Genomic DNA, 17,803 nt, shown 5'->3' with positions numbered 1-17,803 from the left:
TCAAAATTTCATCATTTGAGATTTCTAGAATAAACTCCAACTCAACATCAAGTTCAAGATCAAATTTGATTCAACAGTTTGAACAATAGGAAGGAATTAGTTGGGTCAGTATCAATAAAAAAATTTGAAATTTTCGAATACAACATATCACGTTAGTCGATCAACAAATATTACTTTCGAACGTTTTTTTGGTGTTAAAATATTAATAAACTCAATGTCGCGCCGCAATCGTTTCAACGCTTCATTTTTTCTAGTATTGGTACAATCATATCGAATTTAGGTCTTTTACCCGGATCTTCGTTCATACAAATCTTAATCAACTTGGACAGATGCGGCGATATTCCTGGCTTGATACTTATCCTCAATCCTTCCAAAGCAATCTTCATTCCCACCTCCATGGGACTCTGATCGGCAAAAGGCACTTCCCTGGTTGCTAATTCCCACAACAAAATTGCAAAACTCCACATATCTGAAGCTTCCCAATTTCTGTCGGTTACCTTCTTCTGTAGCGCCTCCGGGGATATCCAAGCTGGGTAGTATATCCTGCCTTTCTCTTGAAATGAAAATTTGGCGTCAGCCATGTTTATTTTGGCAGTAAGGTCCTCTTCGATTATGACGTGGCGGCTGTTCAAATTGTATTCTGGTATGATCCTTTCCAAACTGTGAAGGTACGCCATTCCTGGAAGCGAAAAAGTATTAATGGATATTAAATATAAATTTGATCATTTTCTGTTCTCATATACAGGCGAGTCTTCGACTTATACATATATTTTGAGCGAAGATTATAGAAGCGGACAAAATTCTCAGGGCGTAAAGACGACAACATGGGCAAACTTTTCAACTCTATGTGCAGTGAACATTTTACTGCAAGTCAATTGAGAACTGTTCATCCACGTAAATTGTTGTATGCAGGAAGGGCCCATTTAGGGGAAATTATGACATTTATATCTCCATTCAAAATGATGTATTTTTTATGAAATATCTTTGAAATGTCACATTTTGAAATAACCATTTCAACCGTTTCCCAAAAAAATTAATTTAAGTACTTAAAAATGAAAAATAAAATGGGTATTTAAAATTTAAAGCGTTTCGTTTCTATTGCACAAGTTGATAACATCGACTGAAATATGCGTTGATAATGAAGTACAACAAATACACTATCTTGATGAGATAGACAAAGATGGCTGTCTATGAAGTCTGCGACGAACGAGGAAGGTCGTAAAATTTTATGGGATGTTTATGGCCGGTTGCTGTTGAGGCTCGCCAGTGAGTACGCGCCTTATGATGGCTGTAAATCAACAGCTGTTATTTTATGAACAAGACAATGTTCTTTTTATTTTCTAGTAGGCGCTGTTGCTAACTAGAAACGAAGCTATTTAAATTTTAAAACCTCATATTTGAAGAATGATTTTGAATAGTTTCCGCGGTGCATTTGAAAAATTCATTAATGAAACTCATAATTATTCAGTTTAAACTTGCATATGCTGTGATAACCCAAATTGAGGAGAACTCCCCATTGAGTGACTGTCAAATTGTTGATTGGGCAGTGAAAGTTTTATGAAACTTGCTGTGAGTATTTTGTTTATTCATTAATCAATTTGTATGTTGTGTCATAAAGAGAGACCATATCAAAGGAATCCTAAAAAAATTCATAAAGAAACTATGCTGACTGGCTAACATACAGGTAATGCATACCTCTGCAAGGTTTTTTTCAATTTGATTGTGTTGGCGTTTATGCTGAAAATTCTGTGAATAATATGTAAAAAACTGAAATGTATGCTATATTGGTATACTAAATATTGGTTCATATTAATTTCTGATGAAAATTGTACAAATTCAGCTAATGTAAAATTCAAAACAATGTAATGCACAGAAATAATACCACAATATATTTTGTGTCCTATTCAAAACTCTATTTGTTGTTCATAATTTTGAATGTTTGTACATAGCGAAGAAAAATATAGCATATCCGACAGCGTATTTGATTGATATCAATTGATTCAAAACAATGTTCAGATGAAGACTGAAACCATGGTCATCAAATACTAAAATACTCCTCATTGATGAAATTAATTCTCATTATTGCATTCAAGCCTCAAGGTCAAAGATTCTTTTTATTTAAATTATTCCAATTCAGTTGAGGGAAACATGGATGCCTATTTTGAATGATCGAAACCATTTCATGTCGGCAAACTAAAAAACTTACCTTTAGCTATATCTAATGCAAAACAGAGAGCTTGTGCTGTGTCGACCACTATATCGCTACTTTCGTGCAGGACATTATAAAGAGACCCCAGTGGCATATGCTGACTAATAACAACTAGATTTGGCGGACTATTACAACAACCGATGACTGGAAGGATATTTGGATGGGAGAATATCCTCAATTTGGGAAACTCATCATTGAAATCTCTACATATTCTCGACGTCACATTCCTGATGGCAAGAATTTTGGCAACAATTTCGTTCTTCTGCCATATACCCAAGTATGTAACCCCACTGTGCGTTGATGCCAATTCTTTCTTCAAATGTAAATCTTTGATGTTTATTCCCTTATGTCTGGATAAAGTGGCATCACGAGTTCGTGTTTTCAATCCCAACCAACTCTGATCTTTGAATTTAATTTTCTTCAAATCTTGACCGGTTTCGACGGCGAGAGAGTGGAGTGTTTTCGCCAAATTTCCTTTTGTTTTATCCAAGGGGGTATCTCCGTATTTATTAACTATAGCTACATTGGCTCCATGACAGACGAGATCCTCTGCGATCTCAGAATATCCCCAAAAACAAGCATAATGCAGGGGGGTATTTCCATGTTCGTTCACAAAGTTCACCTCAGCCTTATGTTTGAGTAGCTGAAATAAATATATGTTTTTAGTTGCCTGCAAAAAACTCATTATAAAATCTTAGGCAAAGTGGAAAAAAGAACTCACTTAAGAGGCGTTCATACTACGGGACTCATACTCGCCATACGTATTAGCCTTAAGGGGGGGAGGACTACTAGAATATGGGGTGTTGCCAGAACACTTGAACGATTAGTAGAGAAGTTGCGAATATTATTATAATAGTTTCCACAATCTCGGAAAGTGAATAACATGAATGAACATTTGTTCTTCAATGAAAAAATTTTTCAATTTTTTTCCGTTTGACGAATAAAAAAATTCAGGCTTTCCGAGATGACGAATTGATTGAATTTAATTATAATGAAAACCCCATATAAATTAATGGTTTCTGACGTAACATATCCCTTTTCGCTTTTTGAACTGACTGAAACAGTATAGACCCCTCTGAATAACTTTTTTCAATTCGGATTTCATATGCTAACATAGTTAAACCAACATCAAACATGTAGAATAATGTCAAGAGCAGCATATTTGAATAAAATTGAGTGAAATTGTATCGTTTTTCTCTCGCGCTCAAAGGTGGTCTTTGTTTAGTTTATACAGTTAATGGAGAATCGTCCTAAATTTGGGTTATTACTACAAATACAAGTTTAAACTTGCTTGATGATTGCGAGTTTCATTTGTGAATTTCTCAAATTGCCAAAATTCATATTTTAAATATAGGTTTTTAACAATATAAATCGGAGTGGCAGAAACACAGCTATCTAAAGGAAGACGGCAATAGACGGCTGTGGCAGAAATCTGCACTTCCAGTATACCATGGAGAACGTGCCGATATCGAAGGTGAGTAGCGATAGACCGGTTTCGCTCTAGTTTGAGCTCGTCAGTATCGCGTAACTCAACAAAACTATGCTGACTGAATGAAGCAGTGGATCTTTTGTGGAAAGCCAGCGGCGGCATCGAAGTAATAAATAAATCGATGCAACATCTGGCGTTCAAAGACCTAAGCTAATTCTATGCTACTTTTTCCGATTTGATTCCCAATCACCTTTCTGTCGCTGAAGCGACCTGGCAGCTGTGTCCCCCGAATCGACGCGATTTCGATATTTATCGGTGTAGTATCGCGATCGCTTCAGTGTGCACTGAATTAGTTGCTTCCATTACGTTTGCACGGTTATAAGAGATCGGTGTCGAATCAGGGTCGGGTTGCTTATCGAATCACCTGTCGTATCGTTTATCGTATCGCTCCAGTGAGAACCGCGCCTTATACATACCCACTCAAAAGTAGATATCTAAGTACGTTACTTTTCTCCTATCGCAGTGTTCTGCAACTACTCCAGTCTAGAGTCTGAATGATGCTGACTGTGATGTAGAACACAAACTTCTGTTAACAACGGGTCGTCACTGATCTGAATGATTCAATTTTGTGGTAACTATTGACCGCATATGGGTATTCATAACGGAGTTTATAGGCTAACTCCCATTTACTGTTATTTTTTAGGAATACCCTATACTATTTCGAAATAACCTAAAATATAACCTAGCTTAACCTAACCTCAACCTAACCAAACACGGAATATGGCACTCAAACGAATTGCAAAATCATTGGCAGATAAACTTTTACACAAGCGGGTTCTAACGATTTTGACAATTCTGGACTCAACAGGCAGTTTTTGATTCATTCAAAAAGTTTTTATACATGCATTTTCTAATGAGAAATTAATTGATACCGGTCTCAACTCCGGCAAGCTCATTGTTTGGGAGATATTCGTTTATGGAAGTTGAATTTTCTTACTATATTTTTACAAATGTAATGTATTTTTCTAGGTTATATCAGACAATAATCAATAGGGTACTCTAACGATTTGTCAAAATCAGCTGATTGTTCGTTACCGTGGGGCACACAAAGCTTTTTATTATCACTATAAAGATGTATTTCTGAGAAAGTTATAGTCTTATAACTCTAATCTAAAGTCGGGAAGAACATGTTTTCCAAAAAGATGCGCAAAACACAATACTCGACGAAAACAGCATGCGAATTAATGGAGGGAAAAGCTTGTGTGCCCCACGACAGCGAATGCTTAGTTGATTTTGACAAATCGTTAGAGTTCCCTATAGTTTTTCTTGTTGTTTCTATGGTTCATCACTGTGATGGCCCATTAGACCTTTATGGGAAACTATAATCACAATTCTGTGGTGAAAATTTGCATGTTAGCATTTTCGACAATGAATTTTCTCCCCGAAATATTTTGACCTCTGCAACGTCTGGTTATACCAGAAACAGCCTACCACTTCCTGATTTCAAATGGCACCCTGATATATAGCTGATTTGATGGCGATCAAATCAAATGCAAAGATACACTGGGTGTGCCAATCAATCTATCAATTATTATACATATGGTTCGGCTGACTTAACCTAGAAAAATACAATCCGTTTCTTATGAAAAACAGCATTCATAAAAGAATCAACCACTGCCTGTAAAGCTTTACCTGTTAGAGGGCCCTATAACAAAAACTGTGAAGAAATGTTTACATGCTCCAGTCATTTGTGCAAACTAGCAGTTTGTGCAAGCCAAATGGAACAAGTGAATGCAGAAATGAAGTTTGCGCAAGTCAATGTGAGGTCTGCCCTTTAACAGAAAATCAGCTTGAGATTGGTGAGTTGAAATGAGTGTCTGAACAACTGCATTACGACGTTCACATGTTCAACTGAGCTTGCACAAACTTGTTTGGGCAAAAGGCTTGAGCTTAAACAACCAGTCTGCATACAAAATTACCATTAACATTATATTATTGCTGATATACAATCTACACTATTAAAAGTGAAAAAAAGAATCAGCATGGGTAATACAAACACTGAAAACAATGTTTTATACGATAATAGGATTGAAATTGGAATATTTGTTGTTTATCTTGAGTTACAGCTTACTTTAAACGATACCATAGCATTCTGAGGGAACTGTTCATTTCCAAACTATCAGGAATTAATTATTCAGAAGAAGAGTAGACCAAAAAGTCTGAAAGTGAATACTCATGAACTTTATTTACCTTTGATACAATATCCCTATGGCCATGAGCTGCAGCTAAATGCAAAGGTGTATCGTCCCCTCTATTTGTAGAATTGACTCTTGAACCACGAAGCAATAGCATTTCAACAATTTTCAAATGGCCCCTTTTGGAAGCCCAATGAAGGGGACTGAAACCATGATCATCCCTGAAAAGAGAAAGATTGAGGTAAATTACTCTCAAGGAACCCACATACAAGAACAAACACAGCCATATAAGGTAAACAAGATTGCAAGCTGTTTTCATGTATTTACCCCAAATTCATATCATGTTCAGTATCATCTAGCCATACTCTCACTTGCAGGGCATTTCCATCTCTACACCACTGAAATATATCCTCCATAATTGAAAATTTCGTGAATATCTCTGAAAAATAAACACAAGCTGAAGGAAATGGGCGTTTTATACCAAACTGAGGTATCTATAATTAAATCTCTTCTATTATTAATCATACACAGAAAAACTCGAAAAGTAATAGAACTTCGCTTACAATATTTATAGATAAAATGGTTATGGTTAATCTCCTTCTTCTGAAGAAAAATTAATTAAAACCCATTACAAGATTTAAATGCAACCAAAATTAATTGTGTCAATGTCTTTTCTTTCAGTTTTGACATTTCAAGGATGTTCTAAGCCACAGAAATAAATAACCCTTTTCACAGAATGCAAAATTTTGGATGTGTTCCATACAGTAAATGCAATGTTTTATAGTTCCATATTATGGATACGCTTTAGTTAGGTTTTTTCGGATGATTTACATTTTACATTAAAAAACCTCTGGGATGAAAATAATTGAAAATAAAAATTTACCAATTTTCACTATTAGTTTCAAAGCAAGTGAACTTTTATAAGCATTACTCATAACTCATTACCTATTAGGTAATACCCCTTTGGTAATACATAATACCTATAATTAATATAAAATTTGCTACAAAAATCGTAATCATGCCCTAAAAGCTCCTCTCAACTCTCTGAGGACTTCATTCTGAGTGTTTAAAATTGATTACAGAACAAGAACAGCAACAGAATATCTCTTGGAAATGATCGGTGAGCTATATTGTTTCACTGGATGAAAGTGATGAGGTGGAGCTTCATCTAGTTGGAAGTGAATGAGGTCTTCTTGTAAAAGGATGCAAATATAATTTTAAACTTAGTACCGTAATGACTCACTCTTCATTTCCAAGAGCAATGGTTTGGTGCTTGGTAGAAGAGGGTGATAGATTGAATGGCCACCAGGCTCGCCAGACTTGACACCTTTAGACCTCCCCTCTGGGGACATTCAAAGTCGGTTGTGTATAAAACACAGCCCTGAGATGTAGAAGAATTGAAAGTAAGAAAACGCAAAGCATGCCGAGAAATTCAAGTTAAAGTTTCCCAAAACGTAAAAGGGCCGAAATAGGTTATATTTTTGTCTACAAAGTAATCAACAACATTTTGGAAATCTTTTATAGTAAAAATTTTGTCATTATTTTCATGTTTCATTATTGCAACACTTGCGACTCGTATGTCGCAAGTTTTTTTTTTAAAGGCAATCGAATTACCTTTAAAATCAAAGATTATAGAGTATCTGAAATATTTGCTTTAAAGCAAGGTTTCACTCACCCCCCCCCCCTCCCATTTAAGAGTTTAGCGGTTCCTGTCCACAGGCTCACAGGGTTGATACAAATTGATTAGAACCAACCCTATAAAATGAACGTCCTTCTGTAATACGGAGTTCAACTTTTTTCATTTTTTCTGCTTTTGCTGCAGGCCCGCCGGTTCGTGACATTGAGGATGGTAGGTAACTTTTCAAATTGATACCTACACTATACCTAAAAGAGACCTATAATAGGTTATAAGCCAACCACAGCCCACAGTGGGACACCCTGTAGATTGTCCACAAGTGAAACAGCTATTCATTTTGAATGGAAAACAGGCCCATGAACCACACTTAAAGAAACTCAAAAATTCCGAGAATCCGTTGAACAAAATTTCTATTTTGATACGAAGCATAATGTAGAAAAATTTCTATAACGTCAGGTTATAGAATGTTCTCCCTTTCCTTTTAACTAGTACAGTGAACTGTCAATATGTAATAGACTAGTAGACCACATATTGTTGTTGGGGAATCAGCTCTTCATTACCATGTTTATAATTTTTTTTAAGCGAAACAGAATAACAATAGTGGAGATTGATTTTGAATCGTGACTTATTATAAAATGAGAATTCTACGTTTTGGAATTAAAGTATGTTGAACATGGCTCTATTTTGTAAGGTATGTTTTCTGTATAAAAATACTGAAACACAATTTTAGTCAATTTATACACATAAATTTTGAGTAGCTTGATAAATTTCTGCAAAAGAAAGGAAACGGTATACCAGTCTTAGAGTACTACTCATAGGCCACACCGTTTTTGAGAAAAAACCTTTCACTCTTCAGGGAAATAAGCCTATATATGCTTGGATTCAGAGCCTTCCCAGAATTTCGGTATATAAGTTCTTATGAAGTTGTCTTCAAAATATTGTGCGTTTTCGATAAAAAACCTTCGCCTAGAAATATTTTCAGGATAATCAAGCAGTTGAAAATAGCTGTTTGGGTACCCTTAATTCCTTTCAACCTTAATTTCCTTGATAACTCTGAAGTTCGTATTTTAGGTATAATAATTATTGATTTCATATTAGGTTACTCGCCATCGAATCGTCTGAAATAATATAAAAAAAATAAATAAAACAAATATTCCGTTCACAAGAATCGAATTAATCTCCAGTTTAATAATAAATTTCATGCAAAGACCTTTCAATTTCAAAGCTTTTTTATCTCTACTAGAAATAAAAACTCGAGGAAAGTTTAAATTCGAAGAGACTTTCAAATTGATGATGAAACTGATGGCTGAAACTAATTTTTTTCTTTACTATGCATTTTGCTTTACTTGCTTTTGGTATCCAAACGAACAAAAATTGAAAAAAGTCCATAAATTGGTTTTTCGAGTTTTAAAAATAATCGAGTTTCGTGGTAAAAAAAAAAAATTGTCTTTGGCGCACATGAAATATAACCTTCCTCATTTGAAGTAAAATGTACATACCATATATCATGGACTAGAAAGTAAGACAAGAGACGAAAAGGCACTGTTTCTAGATTATAAGACAGTTTGTTGGGAAAATTTTGAAGTTTGATTTTTTTTCAGGAAAACCACTGCGGGTCATGTCAAAAGGCATTTTGTTGTTTCAGTTGTCGATCGAAACATGAAAATATTGTCCACCAGAGTTACCAGAAGAGCGGAACAGAATCGATACGAAAAGTTTTGGCACCAATCCGTAATGGAACCTTTCAGTCGAATAACAGCCTTGCTAAGATTCCAGAATTAGCCCAGTTGAAGAGCTTTCAGTCGAAAATCCCGATAAACGATAGAAAAAAGAATTCGATAGTTGTTTACAAAGATCATTCTCAGTTGAATGACCAACTGAAAATTCATGACACGGAGAAATCCAGTAAAATAGTGAAAGATTCTTTCACTCAACAAGATTATAACTCTAAAAATGACGTTTTGACTGATGAACACTCAATTCATCAAGAAAATAAAAGAAACATACCATTTATTTCTGAAAAAGATTTCAACGTAACAGTTGATGTTGGAAATAGTTTGGTGTCATTTGTGATATTTTCAGAAGAGAAAAAAGAAAATATACCACCCCAACAAATTTTAGATACTACCAATTATCACATAACGACGGCTGGAAATACTCCTCCTAGAATAAACACTGAAGACTTGGAAAATCTTAAAAGTGCTGACTCTGTAATTGAAGTGCAATCTTCGCTGGACCAAGATTCCTCAATTTATTGCGCTTGTTCCGAAAATTTGGTGAAATCCGACGTCAATTCCAATTGGAGCAGCGCCCTATCGGCGATGTGCGATTTGAGCAACAACGAAATAAAAGAAATTTCGGAGAATAGTTCGATCTATTTCGCATGTTCGGAATTTTTGTCAAGAGAATTATCTGGTAAAACATGCCCTAAGACTGACTGCGATATGGAAGGCTTCAAGACGTTCGAAGAAAATTCCAAGCTCGCTAGCACAAAATTACAAATGACTGTATCTTTCGCGAAAGAAGTATTTGAATCTGAGAACCGCACGAAAATTGAGTGTGATTCCACTGAATATTTGACACCCAGCCTCGAGGAAAATACGGACGCTGGGGTTTTTTCAATAAACGAAAGTGTTGAAACAGGTGAGTAATTTATATTCTAGAGAAATGGGGAAAAAATTATACATTTCAATCACTTTTCATATTTTTCCTCTATTCCTCTAATGAGAATATTGAATCAGTTTTTCTAAGTATTCACAACATTTTCAAATCAGTTTGAAAGTTTCCGTTTACTCTAAGTAATATGCAAATATATAATAAAAAGGACCTGGATTCCCAATTATGCAATTTCTATATACATGGTGGGTAAAACTATTGCGCAGAATCGTATCTAGTATCGGTATCTACTATTTTGTTGGGAAATTCTACTGAGGGATCTCGTTGCATACTAAATGGCACTCGAGTACTTGATAATACTGAGTAGCTACTACTAGTATTTAATTAGGTTCCGTCAATTACAAGCGTTTTCCATCGGAAAGGGAGTTGTGTTGCTCTGACGAGGTCAAATGAGACCGAAACCATGGTCAGCATCTACTCTTCTTCGGTAGAACGTTCTCCCTTTCGTTGTCCCGACAATGAAAAATTGGTTGATATTCATATCAAGGGGCGTATGCATTATTTCTTAATATTTCGAATGTTTCATTTGGAAACTAGAGGGTGTTAGGTATCAGATATTTTTCTGAGAAATTGCTATAACCAAAGATTATAGATCTCCTCTATGATATTTGACTTAACCCCAAACAACGCCAGAACGCCAAATAAGTAGCAAAACTATTGAGATAAGAGAGGAGGAGAACATAGACATAGAGAGATGGACTGAGCAATGTCAGCAAGAAATTGTCTTTTTTATAGAAAGAGAGAAATGATCGTCGGGCATTTACCTGTCTCTTTTTTGCTCACATAGAGGTGAGTGTGGACCAATCAAAATTCTAGAAAAAGACAACTGCATGCCCGACGTGCGTTTCTCTCTGTCACATTTTTTGACTGTATTTCATGCATAGATAGAAAGGGAAGGCGCTGTCCATGTCTCTATATGTCTATGGAGGAGAATAAACTAGTCATAGAGAAAAGGAAAGAGTCTCTGAAACTAGTTTTACTAAAAGTGTGCGACCAAAATTAGAAATAGGCCAGATGGCGCTGTGAAACAATAAAAAATATAAGGATAGAAGATGTTTGACAGTAATGACATAGACAAATTGTGTCGGCTCCTTTATCAAATATAAGATGTCTAAAACTCTGGTGTATTCACTTATTCGATTTTGTTTTTAATTTCGTGGAGATATGGGATCAGTTTCGTTTTTCCCACTGTAGGTAGCGCTGCTTAGAATTTGACAGAGCATTGTCAATTGATATTTGAAAATAATTTGAATACTTTCCCATGACTTACGATTTATAAGCGATTATTGGTGGGTAAAAATATATTAGTTTCGAGAAATGGGTGTAGAACATTCATTTATTCAACATGTCGTTCAGTAAGTTCAGTTTTCTGTATGGACAATCAAGAACTACAGCTTAGAATTCGGTGTTGTAGGAATTTGAGGCAGAACCAAATCAAATGAACGAACATTCGGGACGGATATAGCTAAGTTTTATGGCAACTTCAGCAATATTTCAAAGAAACTGTATTGGAAATATTCATAGATATAACCCCATGGGTTTAGTCTATGGAAATATTTAATGTGAAATGTGAGCATGCATTGAGAATCAAAATACATAAATCTATTCGAGTCTGTTCTTCAAATATTCTTCCTGAGTAGATATAGTGAAAATTTCCTTTCCTTCAACTGAATATATTGGATATTAGACCAATCAGCTGTGTTTTATTAAAATCATATTGAATTACCCCACTCACGAATTCAATTTGTCAAACGGAAATTATCTTGAAGAAGGATAGTAAATACTCCTTCGAACCCTTATTCGATAGTGTTGAAATATTGACAGATTTGTTTTTACAACCAAAAATTAAACTGTAAATCACAAGTATGGGCCAGTTCATATTTTGAACTCGTTGATCGATATTCCATATCAACGGAAAACAAAATAAAACGAAAGAGTATCATTGGACTTCCTTTGGTAGAACAAGGATGGAACGAAGCAAATCACATGGTGGCGCCGCCACGAAACTGATCCCATATCCCCGATTTGCTGAAATGAGTGAAATGTTGATAGTTGCAAAAAGTGACAAGTGCACACACCAGTATTTTAGACATCTTAATCAAATGGAAGATATATGGAACATCTCAATGAAAATTATTCATATTTCATTAATTAATTTATGGGGAATTAATTGATTCATTGATAATTTCAACATTGACAAATCGGAAGATTCTGGAGATCAATATCATAAAAACAATTCATCAAAAACGAATATATATAACGTTTAATGGATTTTCTTCCACTATATTTCGAACAAAGGGAATACACAATTGTTGTTGGATAAAAATTGCTGCTCCCCTTTGTAGGAGATATAAAACATTTATCAAAAACAATTTTTTTCAAACGATATTATTATGTAACAAATGATATCGAATGATTTATATTATGATAATTATGAATTGCATAATTGTGTATAAATTAGATAAAATTAAATGACAACTTCCACAAAATATTTTAATAATTTTACAACAATTGATTCGCTCACACTATAGCTTCATCAGGTTATTACAAAAATAATATTCCTTAGACATCAACTTTCGAATATATAGGCAGAGGGGATGGTACAAAGTAGGTAAAAGAATTGGGGCAGGACGCTGGAAATTCCAAAATTACATGAAGACAGAGACTCTCTGATGAAGATATTCAAGAGAGGCGACCTATCTATATCGGTTTTGTTTGTTCAAAGGGATTTTCCTAGAATTGAACCCATTGATTTCAAGTGCTTCTAGGAGTATATGGCTCATGCTTCGTGCTAGCGAAACATCTGTTGTAAAATTATTAAAATATAATGAAGGTCATAACGCCTCAAGAGGAAGGCAATGAATAATAATAAGAATTAATTCAGATGCATACCACCCGCCGATACGAATATCGACAGGGTTGAATAAGGGTCCGTCAATTCCAAACGTTACTTAATCGGAGAAGAAGCTATGTTCGATGGAGCGTACTCCATTTGGTGGCCTGACGATGGCATATTGGCTAGCTCATTCAGATCGTAACTCCTGTCGATTTTCGTATCGGCGGGTGGTATGCATCTGAATTAATTCTTATTATTATTAAAATATTTTGTGGAAGTTGTCGTTTGATTTTATCTAATTCAAAATGAACTTCCATCAAGTAAAGATCGAATCAATCAAATAATTGTGTATGAAGTTTCACAGCCTCGATCAGACTCCTTTCGTCAGTCAATGACGTGAAAATCTTCTCTTGATTTGTAATTACAAATAGTGTGTTAAAAGCAGGAGTAAAAATTGACATTTTTTGGTACACAAATCCAAAGTTCCGAAATAAAAACATGCTCCTCTCGAATAATCCCTCAATCCATATAATTAACAATTCAATGTAAGATATTATATAGGTAATCAAATGAGTATTGTGATACGTGATAAGAAATCAAATAGCGCAAATTACAAAAAATCCGCAGTAGGTTCAAATGAAAGCCTAAAATGGGCCTAAAATTATTATGTAATCAGATATTTTAAAAACTAAAATCAATTGGTTATCGATTAAATCTTGGTGGCATGAATTTGAAATTCAAGCAAAAAATTCCCACTAGGGTAATAAATTAGCCCGAAAGTATGGCGTGATCAGATTCTGGATAAATATTGTGTTAGAGGTTTAGTTCTGCTAGCTTGACGGTAAAGCTTGTAGAACCTTATTTTTTTTTAAATGAGAGCCTAAGATGAGCATAAAATTATGATATTGTCTTATTTCTGATAAGGTTCTATCAGCTTCTGAGTTCTGCTTCTGCTAGCTTAACGTTAAGCTAGCAGAACCCCCAATTTCTCCAAAAATTGGGGAGCAAAAAATGTTTAATTGGGGTAATTGATTAGCCTAAAATTATGGCCGCAAAAAAAAATTCAAATTTCAGTAGTGGTTCTGCTAGCTTAATGGGGGTGGACAAAGGCTGCGTGCATGATATTTTGTTTTTCATTCGTTAAATTTTCTATTGAATTATTCCCGAACAATTTTTTTCGGCATCACTTATCTCATTCTCATCATTTTTGTTTTAAATTGTAGCTTTATGTATCAAGATTAATTTGATATCAGCGAAATGATTTTTACTTTCTGATTTTCATGAGAACAAATACAATATTCAGAAAAAAAAAACAACTGTGGAGTAGTTGTTGAACAATCTCAATTCCAATTTCAATATTTGAATATATAGGTGTAAGAGTGCTTCAATATCTTATCGTACATTCAGAATCTATACTGATAATTTTTTAATCATGAGAATCAATTCGAAAAATATATTCAAAATTTGATATTTCTAACTATAGCAAATAAATATCACCGACTAAAAAATAGCCCGAAGAAGATTGGATCAAAAACTGTAGTGCACAATAGAATGTTTTTTTTTTTGTGTCTATTCATACTTATACCAAGAATCACAAATAATCGCAAACATTAAAAACCCATAAAGAAGCACCATTACCGTTATTACAATGCGAATAAATCGATCAACAAATTCTCAGTTGCCCTGGCTTTTGTCAATGTTGTTCTGTTCGAAAAATAATTTGACTCGAATGGAACTTTAATTAGTTTTTATGTAACCGTTGTTCATAATTTACCTGTGATTAGCTACCTGATAATATTCATGATTAAAATAACCAACCTATAACATCTTGTTATATTATAAAATACCTTCTTCTATGACAAAATAAAATTCACTTAATCATTGTATTATCCTAGGATTCCTACGTCATAAAATAACATCCAACGCTATAACAATAATCAAGCAGATCATCGATTCGGTTAGTACTTGCTGAATTCAATTTTTCTTTTTGTACATTTATGTTTTCTTAAGTCTCATATTTCACGACAAACTCCAGTAATATGAAGTCACCACATACCAATTTCACATTTCATCTTAGGGGATTTCTAATTATAGTAGATAATATTTTTTCTTTGATGTATCCTGATGTCATACTCGAAATAAGAAACGCTTTATCGTGTTACTAATTTCTTACAACAACAAACACTTGAGATATATTCTATATTTTATTTTAAGAATCTATTTGCAATCTTTATTTTTAATGAAATTTCATTACCAGAAGAAAAATACTATATAGTATATATATAATTAGGGAAAAAATCAGGGTGACATTAAAATAAAATAAATACTTGGAAAGATCCCTCGATGGATGGCATCTCTGCTTTGATTGTTTTGTACCCTTTCTAACATTTCGTTGACAAAGCACCGATACCTACTTAGATAAATCCTGAATAACAAATTCAAATTTCTATTATCTACACCTCACAATTCTTCATGTTATCTGCAAAGAAAAATTCAGTTGAAATTGAAAGAAGATTAGTAAAGGATCTCCATTAAAATACAGTTAGCTTTTCGGAGAAAACGGGAAAAATTACCTGGAAGGGTTCATATATAAAGTTTTGAAACATAAATTTGCCAGTAGTACAAAGTTGTTGTTGAAGTTGAGTGTTACGGTGTCTCCTTGTTTGAAGAACAAAAATGGTTTTCGATATGATAAGAAGATTATCAAAACGTGAGTAAATTATTTTACAACAGAGTGTGTAAAAAGTATAAAAGCCGCAATTTCATATCTTGGGCATAAATAGGGCTTCGAGGGGTGAAGAGTAGTTGTGTTTTTTCAAATGTCAACACTATTTTTTGTGACAAAATATGATTTGTGCACGAGATGATTTAGTGACTGATGGATTTTTTAACCAATCCTTCTCTATTATGGAGATGAAATGGTTAAACTTATTGAATTCGAAGTTTTACACATTTCTACTTATATGAATGTGTACTTTCATCATTTTTCAATTACTACCATGGGAAAAAAGCGTGCCTGAAGTCTCGAAGCTGAAAACGTAGTTATTTTTATTCTTATTCGGCACAAAAATTCGGAGGTATGTACATTCAGGTGAAGAACTATAGTACAAAAATTTGGCTCGAATGAACTTTTTTCGAAAATGGGTGTTACATGACTACAGCAGCCCTTCAAACTAAAAACCATATTGTCTTCATTCTCATTAGGGATACAAGACATTTTTCGATGGTACAAAACTTTTGACTCTATTACTGCTAAGGGAGATAAATGACGATTAACTCGAGCGTTGTGGGGACACACCGTTGATATGTCAGCTGTCAATGTTGAAGATTCGATAGGGGATCCACGTTCGGTCCCCTATACTTTAGGATGTTCCTTAGCGTAAGTGATCCCTAAACGTTATCCGAAAGAAAATCGTATATAACTAGGTTACTTAAATGGATCAGTTATCCCTTTATAGGGATCGTTGGTGAAAAGGGCTATTCCATAGCCGTCTATACTTAATGATGGCTGTGGAAAGTCTAAGGATAGCAGGGCTCAAAATTCCTCCAACAATTGAAAAGCAAAAAAATGTTTACTAGGATAATAAATTTCCCTGAAATTACAGAAAGAAACAACCTCAATCTAATTCAAGATATACATGAAAATTGTTAGATATCACATACAATAAACTAAAACTTCATTTTTAATTTCAGATAACAGCACCGAAACAATAACAAGCGACTTTTGCAGTGAGCCTGTTTCAGTTATTTTTGATGAATGCAGTTCGGTAAACCTAGAACCGCCAGAACGACGTGAATATCTGAGTGATTGGGTCAGGGCATGTGCAACACAAACCTCTGTGAATTCAAGTATAAGCTCGTTGCTGGATATCTCGGGAGCTGATAAGGAAAACTGCGGAACTGCCATAGAAGTCATTCCTCCAGTGTTCGAACATGTTCCTGTGACCAACGAACATAGGTTACCAATTGCTCAGCCCACTTATGTAGTAAATGGCGACCGTTCTCTTTGGCAGTCGTTCTCGAATTCTCTGCAGCGGGCATACAATTCAACGAAAGAAATATGTACTAACATAGGACGTAAAAATAAGTCCAAACGTGGACTGGATGACATATCAGAGGACCAACCTAAACCTAAGCGTCCAAAGGTTCTCTGCAGACCTCCCATTAGGGACAACCCAAAGGTTATCTTCCGGCAAGATGGCGATTTCCGAAGACCTGTAATTGCCTACGATAAAGGAACTCAAACTGATGGAGATTCAATCTTCTATTAATTTTCCAGTTATGGTGTGAATAATATGATCAAAATGACACACAAAAATTGATATATGTTTTTTGACTATTTATATCATTATTTATTCTATAATAAATAAATTCTTTCTGTTTTTATTCGTATCTATCAATTTGTCAGTGCATATCTGTGTTGATGATGTCTGTTTTTGATTAACGAAATATAAAACTTATATTTTCATTATTTTGATTTTTTTCTAATACCCAAACAAGGAGTTGAGCGGACCTTGTACTTATACCATGTGTGAAATGGTCAATCATTCATATATGTTGAATTCATTCTGGTTGTCAGTAAGGCCATATTATCTACCAGGTGAGCGCCAGAGGAAGTTCTACCTCGGGGCACAGGGAATATCCACGATACATTATTTTTTGTACTTACTTACATTTGACGAATTATATGCAAACAAAAATTCATCATTATTATTTATAAACAATCAAAATGACTGAACGAGTAAAGTCAAAATAACCTAAATATATAGGGCACTTATATTTGAGGAAAAATATAGTGAAAAGTTTTTTTGAATCAATAGGT

The 17,803-nt window shown here is 34.4% G+C and overlaps 2 protein-coding genes across 4 annotated transcripts; one reads left to right on the top strand and one right to left on the bottom strand.

Moving 5' to 3' along the window:
- LOC123310407 (integrin-linked protein kinase) lies at positions 1–6,496 on the bottom strand. Its single transcript, XM_044893878.1, has 5 exons — positions 6,397–6,496; positions 6,161–6,272; positions 5,889–6,054; positions 2,207–2,852; positions 1–679 (listed from the first exon to the last, which is right to left on the bottom strand). The coding sequence occupies exons 2-5, from the start codon at positions 6,247–6,249 to the stop codon at positions 234–236; spliced, it is 1,347 nt and encodes a 448-aa protein (XP_044749813.1). The 5' UTR covers positions 6,250–6,272; positions 6,397–6,496; the 3' UTR covers positions 1–233.
- Positions 6,497–8,015: 1,519 nt separating this feature from the next.
- Positions 8,016–17,449, top strand: LOC123321038. 3 transcript variants are annotated; one of them, XM_044908553.1, is made up of 3 exons: positions 8,016–8,074; positions 9,115–10,112; positions 16,675–17,449. In XM_044908553.1, the coding sequence occupies exons 1-3, from the start codon at positions 8,031–8,033 to the stop codon at positions 17,250–17,252; spliced, it is 1,620 nt and encodes a 539-aa protein (XP_044764488.1). In that variant the 5' UTR covers positions 8,016–8,030; the 3' UTR covers positions 17,253–17,449. The 3 variants fall into 3 exon arrangements, with proteins under 3 accessions (XP_044764488.1, XP_044764483.1, XP_044764480.1); XM_044908548.1 differs by having other exon boundaries at positions 8,017–8,131; positions 9,071–10,112; XM_044908545.1 differs by having other exon boundaries at positions 8,050–8,160; positions 9,071–10,112.
- Positions 17,450–17,803: the final 354 nt, after the last annotated feature.

The sequence above is a fragment of the Coccinella septempunctata genome, chromosome 1, assembly GCF_907165205.1.
Source record: "Coccinella septempunctata chromosome 1, icCocSept1.1, whole genome shotgun sequence".
NCBI classification, from domain to species: domain Eukaryota; kingdom Metazoa; phylum Arthropoda; class Insecta; order Coleoptera; family Coccinellidae; genus Coccinella; species Coccinella septempunctata.
The sequence above is the reverse complement of the archived record's forward strand: the minus strand, read 5'-3'. Positions and strand labels throughout refer to the sequence as shown.